At 39.6% G+C, this 15,506-nt stretch overlaps 1 protein-coding gene across 1 annotated transcript in view; it reads left to right on the top strand.

Moving 5' to 3' along the window:
- The window catches only part of Dner (delta/notch like EGF repeat containing), a 317,628-nt gene that overhangs the window by 289,794 nt on the left and 12,328 nt on the right, over positions 1 to 15,506 (top strand). Inside the window, exons 10-11 of the mRNA XM_074071918.1 lie at positions 220 to 333; positions 9,719 to 9,850. Coding sequence (XP_073928019.1) covers positions 220 to 333; positions 9,719 to 9,850 — 246 coding nt within the window. The remainder of the gene's footprint in view (positions 1 to 219; positions 334 to 9,718; positions 9,851 to 15,506) is intronic.

The following is a 15,506-nucleotide window of genomic DNA, read 5'->3' as shown; positions in this document are numbered from 1 at the left end:
TTTCTCATAAGACATGTTTTTACAATGATCTAAAGTCAGGATTGTGTGTATGCATGTGCACTCATGGTGTACACACACACACACACACACACACACACACACACCCTAGGAATCTGCCTCCACGGGGTCCTACGCTGTTGAAATACTTTGCTTGCCAAGGCCGTGGTAGCTGGAGATACCTTGATGAATCAGTCACCTTTTCTATCTGCCTCTCTACAGGAACACACTGTGAACTGTTTAAGGACCCCTGTGCTAATGTCAGCTGTCTGAACGGAGGCACCTGTGACAGCGAGGGCCTGAATGGCACATGCATCTGTGCACCAGGGTTTACAGGTGAGTGATTCATAAGCAGGGTTCTGAATCTCACCACAGAATTCCTTCAGTTACAGGGGCAAAAAAGTTCCAAATCCTTCAGGCATAGATGATTGCAAAATGGGAATACCACTGCAAAATATAAAGAGGATTGCTTGGATGACGTCTACTTTAAAACAACTGTCAGCCTCTGGTGCTGACATTTGCTGAGGCTGTCATGACTACATTTCCAGAGGCGTGGCTTTGTAACATGAGAAATGAACCTTTGTGTGAACACTGAAGAACATGAGTGTTAATGCGAGTCAGAAGGGGACAGGCAGGAGGCAATGTGCCTTGTATACAAACTGCATTCAGCTACCATGTTTATTGTCATTGAATGATATAAAAGTAATAGAATTTTGCAAACTGAAGAAAATTGATGGTGGTGGGAAGGGGAGATACTCCAGCGTTGGGTCTTGTTGCCAGTGCAGGGACCGGCACTGCTGGGGTGGCTAGGAAGGAATGGGAAGGGAGAGAGGCTGGGGGCACAGGGGCTGGGGACACAAGAACCTTGGTGGTCACTGAACACTGTCAGGGAGTAATTTTTAGAGTGGAGAAATCTTTCTTTTAAGTCCTGGAGCCACTGTGAACTTCAGGGGGTTTGCAAATCTCCAAAAGTAGATGTGAAATTTGTGTGGATGGATATGTGTGTGTGCTAAAGGGAGGTTCTCAAATTTTCATCCAATTCTTAAAGGAACTCTGGTCTACTGGAGTACAAAATGTTACGTCCTTGGTTTTCCCTGAAGAGGCCAGAAGTCCTGATAGCTAGAGACTAGGACAAAGTCTGTTTTCAGAGCTTTGCTCAAGCAGCGAAGGCATAATAATCACTCTAGCCTGAGGCTGGGAGAGGCTGACATATCAGGTGTCCCTAGAAAAAGGAGAGAGGTGAACAACCGAAAGATATGTGCTGTCATTTGGGGAGCTGTGTGTGCCTCACCCTGTGGAGTCACCGTGCCCTTCCAAGCCCTGGAGTATTCTGCAAAGCATGGTCCCTGGTCCCTAGTCCATCTCAGGGCTCCTGGGATGTGGGAGAAGCAACATCTCATCCTTCTGTTTATCTGTGTCTCTCCTGTGTTTTCCTTTTGGGTTTTCCTGGGACTAGGAAGTGGGCTTGTTCCTAAAAATTGTTCCCAGATGGTTTTGTTTTGCTGGTTGCTTTATAAACATACACAGACATTTTTATATCCATCAGTGGAGACAGAAAATAATATTAGGGAAGCATCTTGGGTATTTTTTTTATCCTATTGGTAATATAAATCATGGAAGAAAAATTAGAAAATGTAGGGCAATTGAGAAAATTTAACACTTAAAATTACACTACTGGGAAGTAACTAATACTAACATTTTGTATCTAGGGATTTTTCTGAAGGTCTTGTGTATGGTATAGAGTGTGTAGTGTATATGCATAAATATTTGAACATAAAAGGAATCATATTACCCATTGTATATTATAGCCTATTTTTCACTTAAAAATATGTATATTGTAAATGTGTTTGTACATCAAAATATATGCCTCTTTTTAAAACCAGTTTTATTACTGCTTTGTAATCCATTGTATGAGATTTTTCTTAAGTCCACCTTCAATTTGACTTTTGGGCAGTTGAGAATTTTTCCCTATTATAAACAACATTGAAAGGAATGTTTTTGTATGTACATCCATGTGTACTTATCTTATGATTTCCAAGGAAGAGAATCTCGGGGTCCAGAAGAATACACACCAACTTCCATGTTATTCTTCAGGGAAAAAAACCAAAAATATTTTGCCAACTTTCATTCCTACTAAGAGTGATAGGACTATGTATTTCCTGATTTTGACACAAACACTCCAGAATTGTCATTCTCATAGTCATTTGGTGTTGTTTTAATTTGTAGGTCTGATTTCTAGAGAGGTTGAAAACTTTAAAAATGCATTTTGTGTCATTTATGTTTCTTCTTTTGTGAACTCTTTACTCGTACCTTTTGCCTGGTTTTTTGTCAGACCAATTCATGCTAATCTTAATTCTTCTTGATTTGAAACAGGACTAATATTAAGTATGTCAGATTTTATCTGATAAATGCAATATTTTTCCTCTGTCATTTGCCTTTCAAATGTGTATTAAAGTTTTACTTATACAATATTTTTAATTTTGCATAACTCAATCTCCTTTTTGCTTGTTTGTGATTAAATCTTGATTTTCTTTTGGTTTCCTTTCTTGTTATTTTCATGAAAGGTTCTGTCTATTAATAAATATTCTCCTACATTATAATCATGTATGACTTTAGTTTTGGCATTTAAATCTCTAATCCATTTGATTTTTACTTTGCTATCTGATTGGAGAGAACAATTTAATCTTTTTTCCAGAACAGTTAGCAAGCCTCCAACTGCCTTCTTGGTATACAGTCTTGGATGTCTCCATGACACCTCAAACTCATAGACTCTCTTCTCCTTCCTTCCTTAAATATATGCCAGCTCATCAAATGTCATTATTACTCTCCCCAAGCTGTGCTGGCCAGAAGCTGAGGAATCATTTTGATACCCTCTTCTTTGCATTTATCTGCATCTAACTAGTACACCTCCTAGAGCCCTCTTAGATCCTCCGACTATAAGGAGGAGGCTACCTTCACTTCCTGCCTGGGTCAGGGCAACCCCTCTATGCAGATCTCCCCACCTCATTCCCTTTCCCTGATGCAATGATGAACTAATCTTGTCATCCCTACCAAAAAATCACCTGTTGATATTTCATTGCCCATAAGAAAAACTTTCAAGTCCTTACTCTGATCATCAGACCCTGAGCGGTCTGGTCCCATCCAGCCTTTACAGCCTTGTCCTGGTCCTTCTACCTGCAGGAGTCCAGAATACCGTATGTTAGGCTCTTCTCAGTCATGTCCTTTGCCTCTGTCTCCTGCTTCTCAGGTCCGTTTGCTTGCCTTGAATCCAAACCCCCACTGTACCCATAAACACTCAACCAGAAGCCCACACCTGGGCATCTCTGTTGTGCCCAACTGGATCACAGGAAGCAGTAGAACCTCAGACATAGGTTCAACTATCACTCTAATTGACCTTTGAAAACAACAAATGTCTTTATCTGTTTAGCCCTGATAGTTTTATAGGCAGAGGGCCACAGAAAAGCTGATTAAGTTGTTTGGGAAATTGTGCTGCTAATGTGTTTTACAGAATACTGGTCCCATGGAAAAACAGTTCTGTGGCCAAATACATGTGGGACGTGACTGACACATGGAACATGGACATTCATAAAGAATGTTCCAAACTGAAGGCTTCAAGGAGTCTTAGCAGAAAGAATCTTATGCTTGCCTTTGTTTATTTCCCAAATATATTTAATCATGGAACCGTTTCTTTTCCTTTGCATCCTGAGAACTAGTGTTCCATGGAGAAGTAGATAAAATGTTAATTCCTTCTATATGGACCGAATAATGCTGCTGTACTTTAAGGTTGCTACCTTGGAACCAAATAGTCTTTCCGTATATTTGAGGTTTATTAAAACCTATACTTGGACAACCACTGAGTGTGTGAGAGCTCTTTAATTGACTGAGTGGAGCGAATTAGTCAAATCATTTTTATGTAAGTAGACACTCAATCCAAAGTCACATTTACCTTATGATACTGGCTTCTGCATTTGGGTTGGGGGACTTCACTCACAGGCTAGAAGGTGAACTCCAGGATGTGCTACATGGAGGACTGGTTTTTTCTCCAGATGCAGGGAGAGCCTCTGTGCTTCCTGAGCCTGGCATACCCTCTACACAGCTCTCTCATAAGGATCTTCACCTGCACCAGATCCTGGTCATCCTTCAGTTACTGGCTTTGTGTCCACCCTTGTCTCCGCGGCTTTGGCAGTCTGATATGTGTGTACTGCTCATTGTGCTTGTTATCTGATTTTTTTAATGATAAATGATGCTTAACATCATTCCATGTGCTTATTTGATATCTGTGTATCCTCTTGGTGGAGGGTCTCTTCATGTCTTTTGTCAATTTTCTAATCCTGTCATATCATATCAGGCTACATACCATCAATGTGACTCATTATCATTTATGTTGACCTTGATCACCTAGCCGAGGTCTTGCTTGTCATGTTTTTTTCCCCCTACAGTGTTACTCTTTTACCTCCTTTCCACACTTTGTTTTGTGGAAGGATATCACTTTATGTGGCTTACCTACCTCCCCCTCTTTGAGGGTGGGGTAGTTTGAGATTTGTTTATTATCCTCTATTTTTTAGTTTATTGATCATTTATTAATTTTAATATAGACTTATGGATATTTGTTTTATACTTTGGGTCACACTCTCACAGTTCTTATTTTGTTTCTCTGAATGTTCCAGCTTTGGTCATTGAGAGTTCTTTCAGTTGGCTCCTGTGCCCTTTTGATGTAACCCCATTACTGGGGACAGGGATGATGCTGGCATTTATTTTTTAGCACTAATATTCTTTCCAACACTGCAAGATGCTCTAGTCTTGTGCATTTCCTGCCCCAGTTCTAGAATCATCCATTTCTCTAAGGATCCCTGGTTCCTTATTGGACAATGATATTGAAATAAAGATCTGGACACTAACCATGCTTCTTGTTGTTGGGATGTCATAGCTTCTAAGTCCTCTTAACTGACAAAGCAAGGAAGTACGTGTGTGTATACTAACTCATACATATAAATACACATATATACATATATATATATATATATATATATTGCACTATGCAGCTAACTCTACCTATTTTAAGATAAATATGAATGCATAGTTTTGTCTCCAATTCTGAGCCATTGCCAAGTGGATTACTCTAGCCTTCTCCCTTGCTTATTTGTAAACTCCCAGACTAATCACAACATATCTGGTTATCACAATCCAGCATCCATTTACTTAGTTGTTCCCGTCCAGTGTGTATGCACAGCAATGACAAAATTGTTAACTTATGTCCTCGTGGAAATAACCTTATCCACCAGAATCAGTACTTACGTACAGCTCATTTTCATTTAGTCTAACCAGTGCTGCTCATTTCCAAAGTTCCTTAGGTAAGCACCTTCATGAAGCTATTTCATGCATTGTTATACACTTATCTATTTTTTTTCCCCACAGACTGCGTTCTTTCCTGAAATCTTTCAACTAAATCTTTCAATATATTTCTTTTTTTTATTTTCCTAGACAAGTATCATCTCTCAAGGACCATTTGCTGAAAAGGTTACATATCTTTCCTTCATTGAATCACTTTTGAACCTTTGTCAAAAATCAGTTGGTTATATTTGTGTGGGTCTATTTTGAGTCCTCTATTCTTTTTTATTGATTTGTGTGGCTATTCTTCTGCCAATACAACTCAGATTTGATACATGCAAACTATTGTAGCCACATAACTATTGAAATTGGGCAGAAGGATTCCTGCCACTTTATTTCTCTTTTTTTCTTTCCAAAATTGTTTGGATGCTGGTCATTGCAGGATAAGTTGCTGAGTGATTTCATTGTCTCTTTTTACCTATCTGTTTCTGAGGCAGGTAAGTCACTTGTCAGCCTGATTTATTCTTTCTCGATTTGTTTGTATATTTTGGGAAGGTTGAGTCTAGAGTAACCTCTATTCTAGGGGATGGTTTTACTAAGATGTGACCTTTAGTGGCTTTACTGAATTCACTGGATAGCCAATGAAATCTCTCTACTCTGACTGGTAAAATACTTCTAGTCCTCTGTGAGTTTAGAAACTGTTCATCCTTTATTTTGCTTGCCAGGTTCCTAGAGTTTCAACTTAAACACAGTATTCAGCTACAAACTCCAGGGATAGATGTGTTTCTGATACTTTTTTTCTCAGTGGCTCTGTCTTCTATAGTGGTCTTCCCTACAAATTACCTCGGCCTGTACACACTCCAGTCCTGTCTCCTCAATTCAGTGCCAACTTGGTCACAGGCAGAAAGCCAGGCTGTTTGTAGGGTTCAGCTGCTTTGTTTCCCTTTTTAGAGCACTCATACTCATGAACTGCTTATGGTTTGGTTCTTAAAAGTGTTTCTTAAGAATATTTCATCCAGTTGTCTAGTTGTTTATAATGGGAAGACAAGAGACAGGTTCCAATTGCCCCATCACAATAGAAAAAGTTCCAAATACTTTTTTAGACCTGCTTCGTCTGGAATAAAATCCTTGAGAAGTATGAGGAGATATTAGCTAAAGCACCTGCACAGTGCTTAGCTCTGTAGGAAGCATATTTTTACCACTAGACATTATTATTATCAGCATTGTCAACCACATTCTTCAGTGTGGACAATCTATTAATCCAAGGATTTACTAACTGTAGTGATTTTTTTCCTGTCATTTTGCATTTCCTAATTTATCCAAGGAAAGCACACAGAATTATTCAGTATGCTGGTAGACTTGCATATTGGCTCTTAGAAAACAGAAGATTGAAAAGAAATTGTAAAAGATTTAAAGCTCATACCCTCACTGCCAGCCTTATTCAAGTTAAAAAAAAATTCATTTTGTATTCTCTTCACAGATGGTATTCAAGCATAACAGTGATTTAAGACCAATTGATTTTTCTCTGACTCAGATGAAAAGCAAAAAGAGTAAGAAAGGCAACTAAAAAGACAACTGGCTAAGAGCAACAAAAGACGAAAAGTTTATTAAATTAACTATTAATAAAGAGACATAATATATAGTACTAAGAACTCTTCTAAAATGAAATAATTAATAATAAAACCATGTAAAATGCATTTTGATTGGAACTGAATGTCAGAGTGTTGACATGCAAATGAAGTCATAATGTTCTTAATATGAGGAAAACAAATGAAGCCAAATTAGTCTTCTGTTATTCACAATAAATCTCCAAACACTTTGCAGAAGATGGATGACAAAAACCATGATCACCATGGTTCATCCTTGGGAGTCTTCTGGTTGTAAATTTCCTTGAAAGACTCCATCATCAGAGTTCTCCCGTATTCCTACCAATAACATGGGACACAGTGGTGACCTCAAAATGAGAGCCAGTTGGGGGATGACTGATTCAACTAGAAATGTAGGAGTGTCTGTCTGTAAAATAGGCCACTCCAGTCCACGTGGAGTGGTCTGGAATGGTGCATCGCTCTGGGACCTGCCAGCACTCACTGGCATAGGAGATCATGCCATGAGATGTCATTTAATCTCCAGTATAACTCTAAGGACACTGAGATGGTGAAAACCAGAATGGCATAGTGTGACACTCTCTTTGGGTCCCAATTCTTAGGATCATGGTTCTTAGATATTTGACAGATGTCTACAGAGTTTCTTCTATTTTTCCCTACCATCTTCATTCTAACCAAGTTATTCCAATCTAAGTTCCTCCAGTCCAATGAACAATCCCAAGTACAGACAGATTGGGGAATCCGAGACTTCTCTTGACTTTTCTAGAGCCCTTTGGTGATCCAAGATCTAATATACACATTGGGCTACTCTGAATCTTGACTTTGCATTCACCTCCTCATGGGTGCTGTGACTAGCTGTGACCTGGCTGGCTGGATGGGACAGACAGCTCTGAGACTGCACTGCACAGAGTTCAGGAAACTAGAAGAGCGTGACCTTGACGTTGAACTTCCTGGACTAGAGTAGGGCTTTTGAATTTTGTTGCCTGCAGAGGTAATGCAGAGTCTGGTCTCTTCTGTTAATGTTGCTGTGGAGGCCACAGGGCTTCTCACTTCAGAATTTGCAGTGTTCAGGTCACTAGATAAAGAAAACTAGTTTAGCAAATGCCTCAATAAAGGTTGTCTTCGTAAGTGGTTAGGGAGCAGTACTGATATGTGTATCTGACCGTCTTTGATTTTTGTTCTCCAACTTTTCTTTGCACATTTCTGCTCATTTTTCTCTTCAGCTGGCCTACCGTGTAGTGCCATTTGTAACAGCATCGGCTATGCTCTTTTCCACTCAGAGCGATTACCCCATTAATACAAAGACAGCCTTGGACATAGGCTTGTAAGAAGCAATCAATTTCATGTTCTTTCTATTGATGCAAATGACTATATTTATTGCAAGAAACAAATTCACTTAGACGCAACTGAATTATAATCAACCAAATATGACCCGGAGGTAGTAAATGTTTCATTTGATAGATTTTGCTTTAAAATGAAATAGTCAGATGCCAGGTACATAACAAATGTGGGATGGAACAGATATGAAATATTTTAATGTGAGATTCCGCCTCTAAAATGATCTGTGAATGACCTACAGTAGTTTTATAAACATGAGGTAAATCAGTAGCAGATAGAAAGGTAATTTAATGCTAAGCCTGGTAATAATTCCGAGTGTACTGAAATATTGTCTTTGAAAATGGGAACAAAATACTGGATTTTACACCTCATCCATGACTATCAGAATGGTAGTAGTTTTAATTTTTCATCCCTTTCTACATTTATCCTAAGCAAATGAGGGCATATTTTGAAAATTTCTCTTTCTCATTTTCAAAATTTTAAGAGATATACCTCAATTTGAAGTATTCTCTTCAATTTTGATGAGATGCCCTTAGAATCAAGAAACATATTCATTTTGTACTGAGTCACTGTGATGGCTGTGAAATCACTTGAAGATGGCTTTGTTCATGTGACTTTTGATAACAAGCTATTTTCATGTTTGTTTGGCTCACAGTGACATTGTCCTGGGTTCTGGTTTGTAACTTTACACCAGGTCATCCATACCAGGCAGGTAAGGATGACTGGAGTGTTGGGTGTTAGAAGGATCAGAAGCTTAAGATCACATTTTTCAGTATGAGGGAAGGACAAACTGGTCACTATTTCCCAGGGTGGATGAAGTCAGATTAGGCTGACCCCATACTTCACAAATATCTCTCCTTAGGTGGGCCTGATGCTCAACCTGGGCTTCTCAAGCCCCCCACCCCCTTTCTTTGTACCCCAGGCATCTCGAAGGATTTGTAAAGTGCAGCAAATGTTCATAATAGACTCAGGCTAGATGCACAGCTATGTCCAGCAAAGTCAATGTTCATTCTGCCAAACTTAAATACTTGACTATAAAATAATCATAGATTAGGAGTTTTCAGCTTTCTGGGGTTTCAGAAAAATAAATAATAAGATTCAGCTGCTGAAATAAAAAATAGACTTTAGTAAAATCCGGAACCTAAGTTTACTTTTCAGATCAACCTCGGAAGGTTTCTTCAGACATGGGAACCAGCTTCAGTGAACTAGTTAAAGGATTAAAAGAGAAATTCTTCTTACCAATGCTTTTCATAGTCTAGTTTTACTTAGATGAAAGATGCCTTGTCTGAGATGTCTGAGAGTTCTGAAATTTGTTATTATACAAATAATAGGCTGGGTTCCATTGCTGGAGGTCATGATCCACCAGCCTTGGATTTTGTTTTGGCCAGAGAAGTGCTGGGATCTGTGGCTACAGCCATTTCACTCACTGTTACTCATCCTTCTTTCCCTAGGGGAAGAGTGTGACATTGACATCAATGAATGTGACAGTAACCCTTGCCATCACGCTGGAACCTGCTTGGACCAGCCCAATGGCTACACCTGCCACTGCCCTCATGGTTGGGTGGGAGCAAACTGTGAAATCCGTAAGTATTTCAACTCTTATTATTTAGTATTCACTTTCTTCCAGCAAGAAGAGGGTGCCAGCTGTGATCAGGAAGCCTCTGTGTCATTGACCATGAGGCAGTGAAGGCCAAAGGGACCACCTGAGTTAGCCCTGTCTCCAGTCCCAGTTTAGTACTTCTGTCTCCTGCTGCATTGTGCCACCTCCACTCCTTCCTGGGTTTGCATCCTCTCTTTGCACAGGGATGAGACTCAACCAATGTCGTCCAGAGTTCACTGCTTCTTAGCCAAAAATTTGCTTAACAGAGAAGCATTAGAATCATATTAAAAATGCAGTCTCTGTGTTGAAAATTTAAAAAAGCAACAAGGAATGTAAATTCACTTTGCATTTATGTCTTCAAGTATCTTCAAATATGTTCAGTGTCCTTAATTGTCTGGAGAGAAGTCCAGCCAGGATGAGTTTAAAACAAAAGCTGGAAAATACTTTGGGCTGTTTCAAGCTAAGTGTTGGGCTTCAGGTGCACTAACAGAAGTTTTAAAATGTCAGGATCAAGGTTCGCTATACTAAAATCATGCATCTCCCAGGATGGAGGTCAAAATGAGACCTGACATGGAATTGTGTTTTTGACTGTGTTGGAAACTGCTAAAAACTCAGTGTTGAAAGGTATTTTCTTCTTACTTAAATTAGTTAAATAAAGTAGGGCAGTTTCATCTTTCACAGCAGAAGAAATCCAACTCTACTAGTTGGGCGGGGGTAGTGGGGAGGTGCTTCCTCCCCATTCCGGATGCTTCTCTTTACAGGACAATGGTCCATAAATCTCCTTCCAGCTTTCATTCTAAATTTTGGCAGTTCTCACAAATTTTGTGCGTTGGGTCAGAGTATTATCTATTTGTAACTTTAAGACTAGTATTTGTGGAGGTAATATATGGGAGAGTACAGCTAAGAAAACTCAAAGTCACACAGGATGTCCTCAATGTTTTTTGAAGAAAATTCCAAGTATAGAAAAAAATATAAATTTTACTTCCTTTTGGTGGTGACAATATAGGCAAAATATGTACAAAGATGGAATAATTTACAAGGTTGGCTTCAAATCCCAGCTCCCTCATATTCTAGCTAGGTGATCTGGGTGGACAAACTGACCTCTTAGAACCTTACCTTTCTCACTTGTGATGACTTTGGGCCCACCCAGATAATCCAGGATAACTCCCCACGTATCAAGGTCCTCAATTTAGCCAATTTGCAGACTCCCTTTTGCCATATAAGGTAACATATTCATGGACTGGGGATTAGTTTAGTTTCTTTTTTATCCATAAAATGAGGGATTAAAAATTAGTGTTTGTGTTTTCACCTCTACTATTATAGGATTCACTTTTAAATTAATACTATAATATGCCAGGAAGAACAAATAATAAGGCAGACACTTCCTATTACTGTTTCTCTCACAGAATACCACAGAATGTTTACTGTTGTACATATTGGGGTACACTGAGTCCCCACACAAGGGGCTCCCCATGTGGAAATAAGTGACTTTCTAATCAGTCATCACTAGGGAACCTGAAACCTCAGTACGGTTTACATGCAAAGTGATACCATTTTAGCTGTTTCACAGTACCTGTGCCCAGTGTTTGCCCCCATAATGAGTGTTTCCTAGGAATTTGCTCCTTTGGAGTTTTTATCTGGCGCCGAATTATCACAGAAGCAGAAACCTAACAGACTACACAGATTTATCAAAATCACAAGGCAAATTGATCCTGGACCATCCCAATAGGATAATTCAAATAGCTACAGTGTCTTATACATGTTGTGGAAATTAACAGAGAATCGTGGAGATCTTTTGATTCTCTGCCAGTTGTTTGCAATAGCTTGAAACAGATCACAATTTTCTTTGGATTTTAATAAAGGGAGAGCGTGCCTTGTTAGAATCAAAGTCTAAGCCTCAAAATTCCTATTCCATTTATGCAGTGATCTCTTTTATATTGTCTGTGTTGTAGCTGTATTATTTTTATAGTTATAGTCAACCTCACCAATTGGCACTTGGCCAGTTCTGTACATTGAGCAATCGAGCATATGGTTACACTATTGAATTAATTATACTCAGCAGCTGAGAAATAGGTGAGTAGGCTATCTTGGACTTGAACATTCAGTCAATAATCAAGAGCCTCTTTATTATCAGGCATTAAAACTAGTGCCTATGATATAAAGATTAATGAAGCATCCCTGGCCTTCGGGAGCTTGTAATCTAAGGGCAAGTCAGAATGTGTATGGGAAAAGCTGTAAGGCTTTGCACAGGCATTTCTACACACAAATGCAGCTCTTCCTAAGCCAGAGGAGAAGTATGGATGGAACTCCTGGCCTCTTACTCCCAAATAGATGGAATTTAATAGCAGTTGAAGAAAGCCATAGGTGGTTGATATGGGCAGTCCTTATGCAAATAGACTGGGTTCTTTGGTATTCTGGTTATAATTTTTATATAAACTAGGATTAAAAAATAAAATTAATTAACTTCCTTTTCCATCTAGTTGCCTACCTTGCTCCCCAAAGGTAAGAACTGTTAGCCATTTGTGATGTATCCTTCCAGATCTGTTAGATCATACAGCAGTCTCTTTTTTCTCCCATATGAATGGGACTGTTGTATGCATACTACCCAGCAACTTGCTATTATGTTTAATAATATATCTTGGAGGTTTATTCATGTTGGCTTATTCAGATTTCCCACATTTCATTCTTTAGAGAATGAAAATAACTTATTTCACCAGACCCCTCTCTCCATTCTACCAATACCAGAGTGAACATTCTTATAAATGTATCCATCTTAGTCTGTGCAGAGAATATATTGAGTAACTTATATTAACAACAGAAGTTTATTGTTCGTAGCTATGGAGGCTAGGAAGTCCAAGAGGAAGGTGCCAGCAGATCTTGTGTCTAGTGAAGGTCTGTTCCTTACAGATGGTGTCTCTGTGCATCTTCATGTGGTGGAAGAACCAGGGAGCTCTCTGGACCTCTTTTAGAAGGGCATCAATCCCACATTTTCTTTATCCATTCATCCATGTATTAGCATCTAGACTCAGTCCATATGTGAACAGTGCTGCTGTGAACATGGGAACACAAACCTCTCTTTGGTGGCTTGATTTCATCTCCTTTGGCTATGTACCCAGTAGTGGAATTGCTGACTCATATGGTAGTTGGGTTTATTTTTGAGGAATCTTCACCTATTTCCTTAATGGTTGTACTAACTTACATTCCAACCAACAGCATATAAGAGTTCTCATTTCTTCATAACCATAACAGAAAATTTGTGGATTTTCTTTCTGAGGATAGCACTCTAATTGGGATGAGATGGTTTCTTACTGTGGTTTTGATTTGTATTTCTCTGATGGTTGGTGAGACTGAACACTTTTACACTTGTTGGCCATTTGCATGTCTTCTTTTGAGAAGTGTCTATTTTGCTCTGTAGCCCATTTGTACTGGATTATTTATGTGTGTGTTTGTGTGTATGTGTGTGTCTATGTGGTTTGTGTTTGTTGTATGTGGTGTATTTGGGGTATGTGTGTATGTGTGTGGTGTGTGTTTGTATGGTGCATATGTGGTGTGTGTCTGTGGTACGTATGTGTGTATGTGTGTGTAGGTGTGTGGTATGTGTGTGGTGTGTGTGAGTATATGTGTGGTGTGTGTTTTGTGCTCAGCTTTTGAATACTTATATATTCTGAATATTAATTCCTTGTTGGGTGAAATAGTTGGCCAATGCTCCCTCCCATTCTGTCAGTCATATATTAATTCTTTTATTTCCTTTGCTGTGTAGCCATTCCTTAGTTTGACTTCATTCCCTTTGTTTATTTTTCCTTTTGCTCTCTGTGCCTTTGGGGACCTATTTGAAACATCATTCCTTGAAGAGTTTCCCCTATGCTTTCTTATAGGAACTTCATAGTTTTAGGTTTAAAATTCAGATTTTTGATCCATTTTGAGTTTTTTACATATGGCAAGAGGAAGATTTCCCAGTTGTCTACAATTTATTGAAGACACTTCCTTTCTTGGCACCGAATAGAAAACCCAGAAATTAACCAAATTCATACAGTTTACTGAATTTTGACAAAGGCACTAAATTTTTTAATGCAGATTTGATCCAGAAATTGAATCCCACAACATGCAGTTTGGAACACATTGCTTTTGATTGAAGTGTGAAGCTTTGGAACCAGAACATCTGGTTGAAACCGAGGTTCATCTACTGACTATAACCTGGGAAAGCTACTTCTCTCTTCGAGTCTCAGTTGCTTCCTATGTAAAATGGAGATGGAACAGTGCCTACCTTATAGCATTCTCAGAGGAATAAATGAGTCAGCACCAAAAACATTACATCCAAATATGGCTATCTGGCATTATCACTTAGGTGTCTTAAATGCATCACCAATTCAGCTCTTACAAAGGACCTCCCACTCATGGCTGGTCACCCTGCCATGGTCCCTGCTCTGCCACAGCACTCATGCATCCACACAAGATAGAAAAACAAGAACATGGCCCTGCCTTTCTCTCCCCCTCATTGGCCCACACAAGCTGCTTTTAGTCTGGTTAATTCACCTTTAGCATTGTGCTCATAACCCTTTACCTCTTTCTGACCCCTTTCCCATCCCCCAGGCCAAGCCACTACAGATTCTGCCCATACTACAGTAGCCCCAAATGACTCTTTGTTCACACGCAACCAGGATCTTTTCAAAGTGCGCGTCTGAACACTCAGATTCTCCTTCCATGGTCATGCCAAGCCCACTGATCTGGTTAATTTTGAGACAGGACCCCACTTCTTTGCTCAGGTCGGCCTGAACCATGAACCATCTGGCTATTGGTTGGTATGGGGTCTCACTAACTTTTTGCCTGGGCTGACCTCAAAATGTGATCCTCCTGATCTCAGCCTCTTAAGTAGCTAGGATGACAGGTGTGAGTCTTTTTCTGAACCTTAACACAGGTTGTTGATTTTCCTGTCTCATTTTCAGTTCTGACTGAACAGCTAGTATTTAGCCATGGAAAACATAATGTGATTTGAAGTCCTCCTTGCAATTGTTCCCAGCAGTACTCCTCTTACTTTCATTCTCTTTGGAAGTAACATAGGTGAGCAAAGGATTGAGTCCTGCCACGTTACCAAGGGAAACTGAAAGTAGATATGGGCAATGTATTCTGGAATAAATTATGCAAGCCAATGGACGTCTGGTCCTAGATGACTTATTTTTATCCTTAGCTTGCCTCTGACAGCCTGCATTACCTTGAGCAGCTTCTGCAAGTCAAGCCCCTCTCCCTAGCCCCAGGTGATCGTGGAGGGCCAACTAAAATGCTAAGTGCAAAGCACTTCAGAAAATATAAAACCTCAAACAAATTTAACCAAAAATGCAAACAGTCCCTGAGACTCACAAGTGGGACATTGGTGACTTTTTCCCCAAACAACTCATGTGCATGTGTTCCTGGTCACTTATCTGCTGGGGCCCATGAGATCATCCCATCCAGCACATTCTGGTTCAAGATTCTTCCCAGTGTTGGGTTGCCTCCAACACAGTAAATGATTCATGCAATGGAAATCCCAGGACTCAGCAAAGTGATGACTTAGGAGGATGGCACCTGGTCTGGAAGATGGCATTTTCAGCTATCTGGTGCTGATGAATGTGCTGCCTCTCAGACCAACTGTTGGATTTATCCAG

This window comes from Castor canadensis, chromosome 4 (assembly GCF_047511655.1).
Source record: "Castor canadensis chromosome 4, mCasCan1.hap1v2, whole genome shotgun sequence".
In the NCBI taxonomy this organism is placed as follows: Eukaryota; Metazoa; Chordata; class Mammalia; order Rodentia; family Castoridae; genus Castor; species Castor canadensis.
This window is presented reverse-complemented; position numbering and strand designations above follow the sequence as displayed.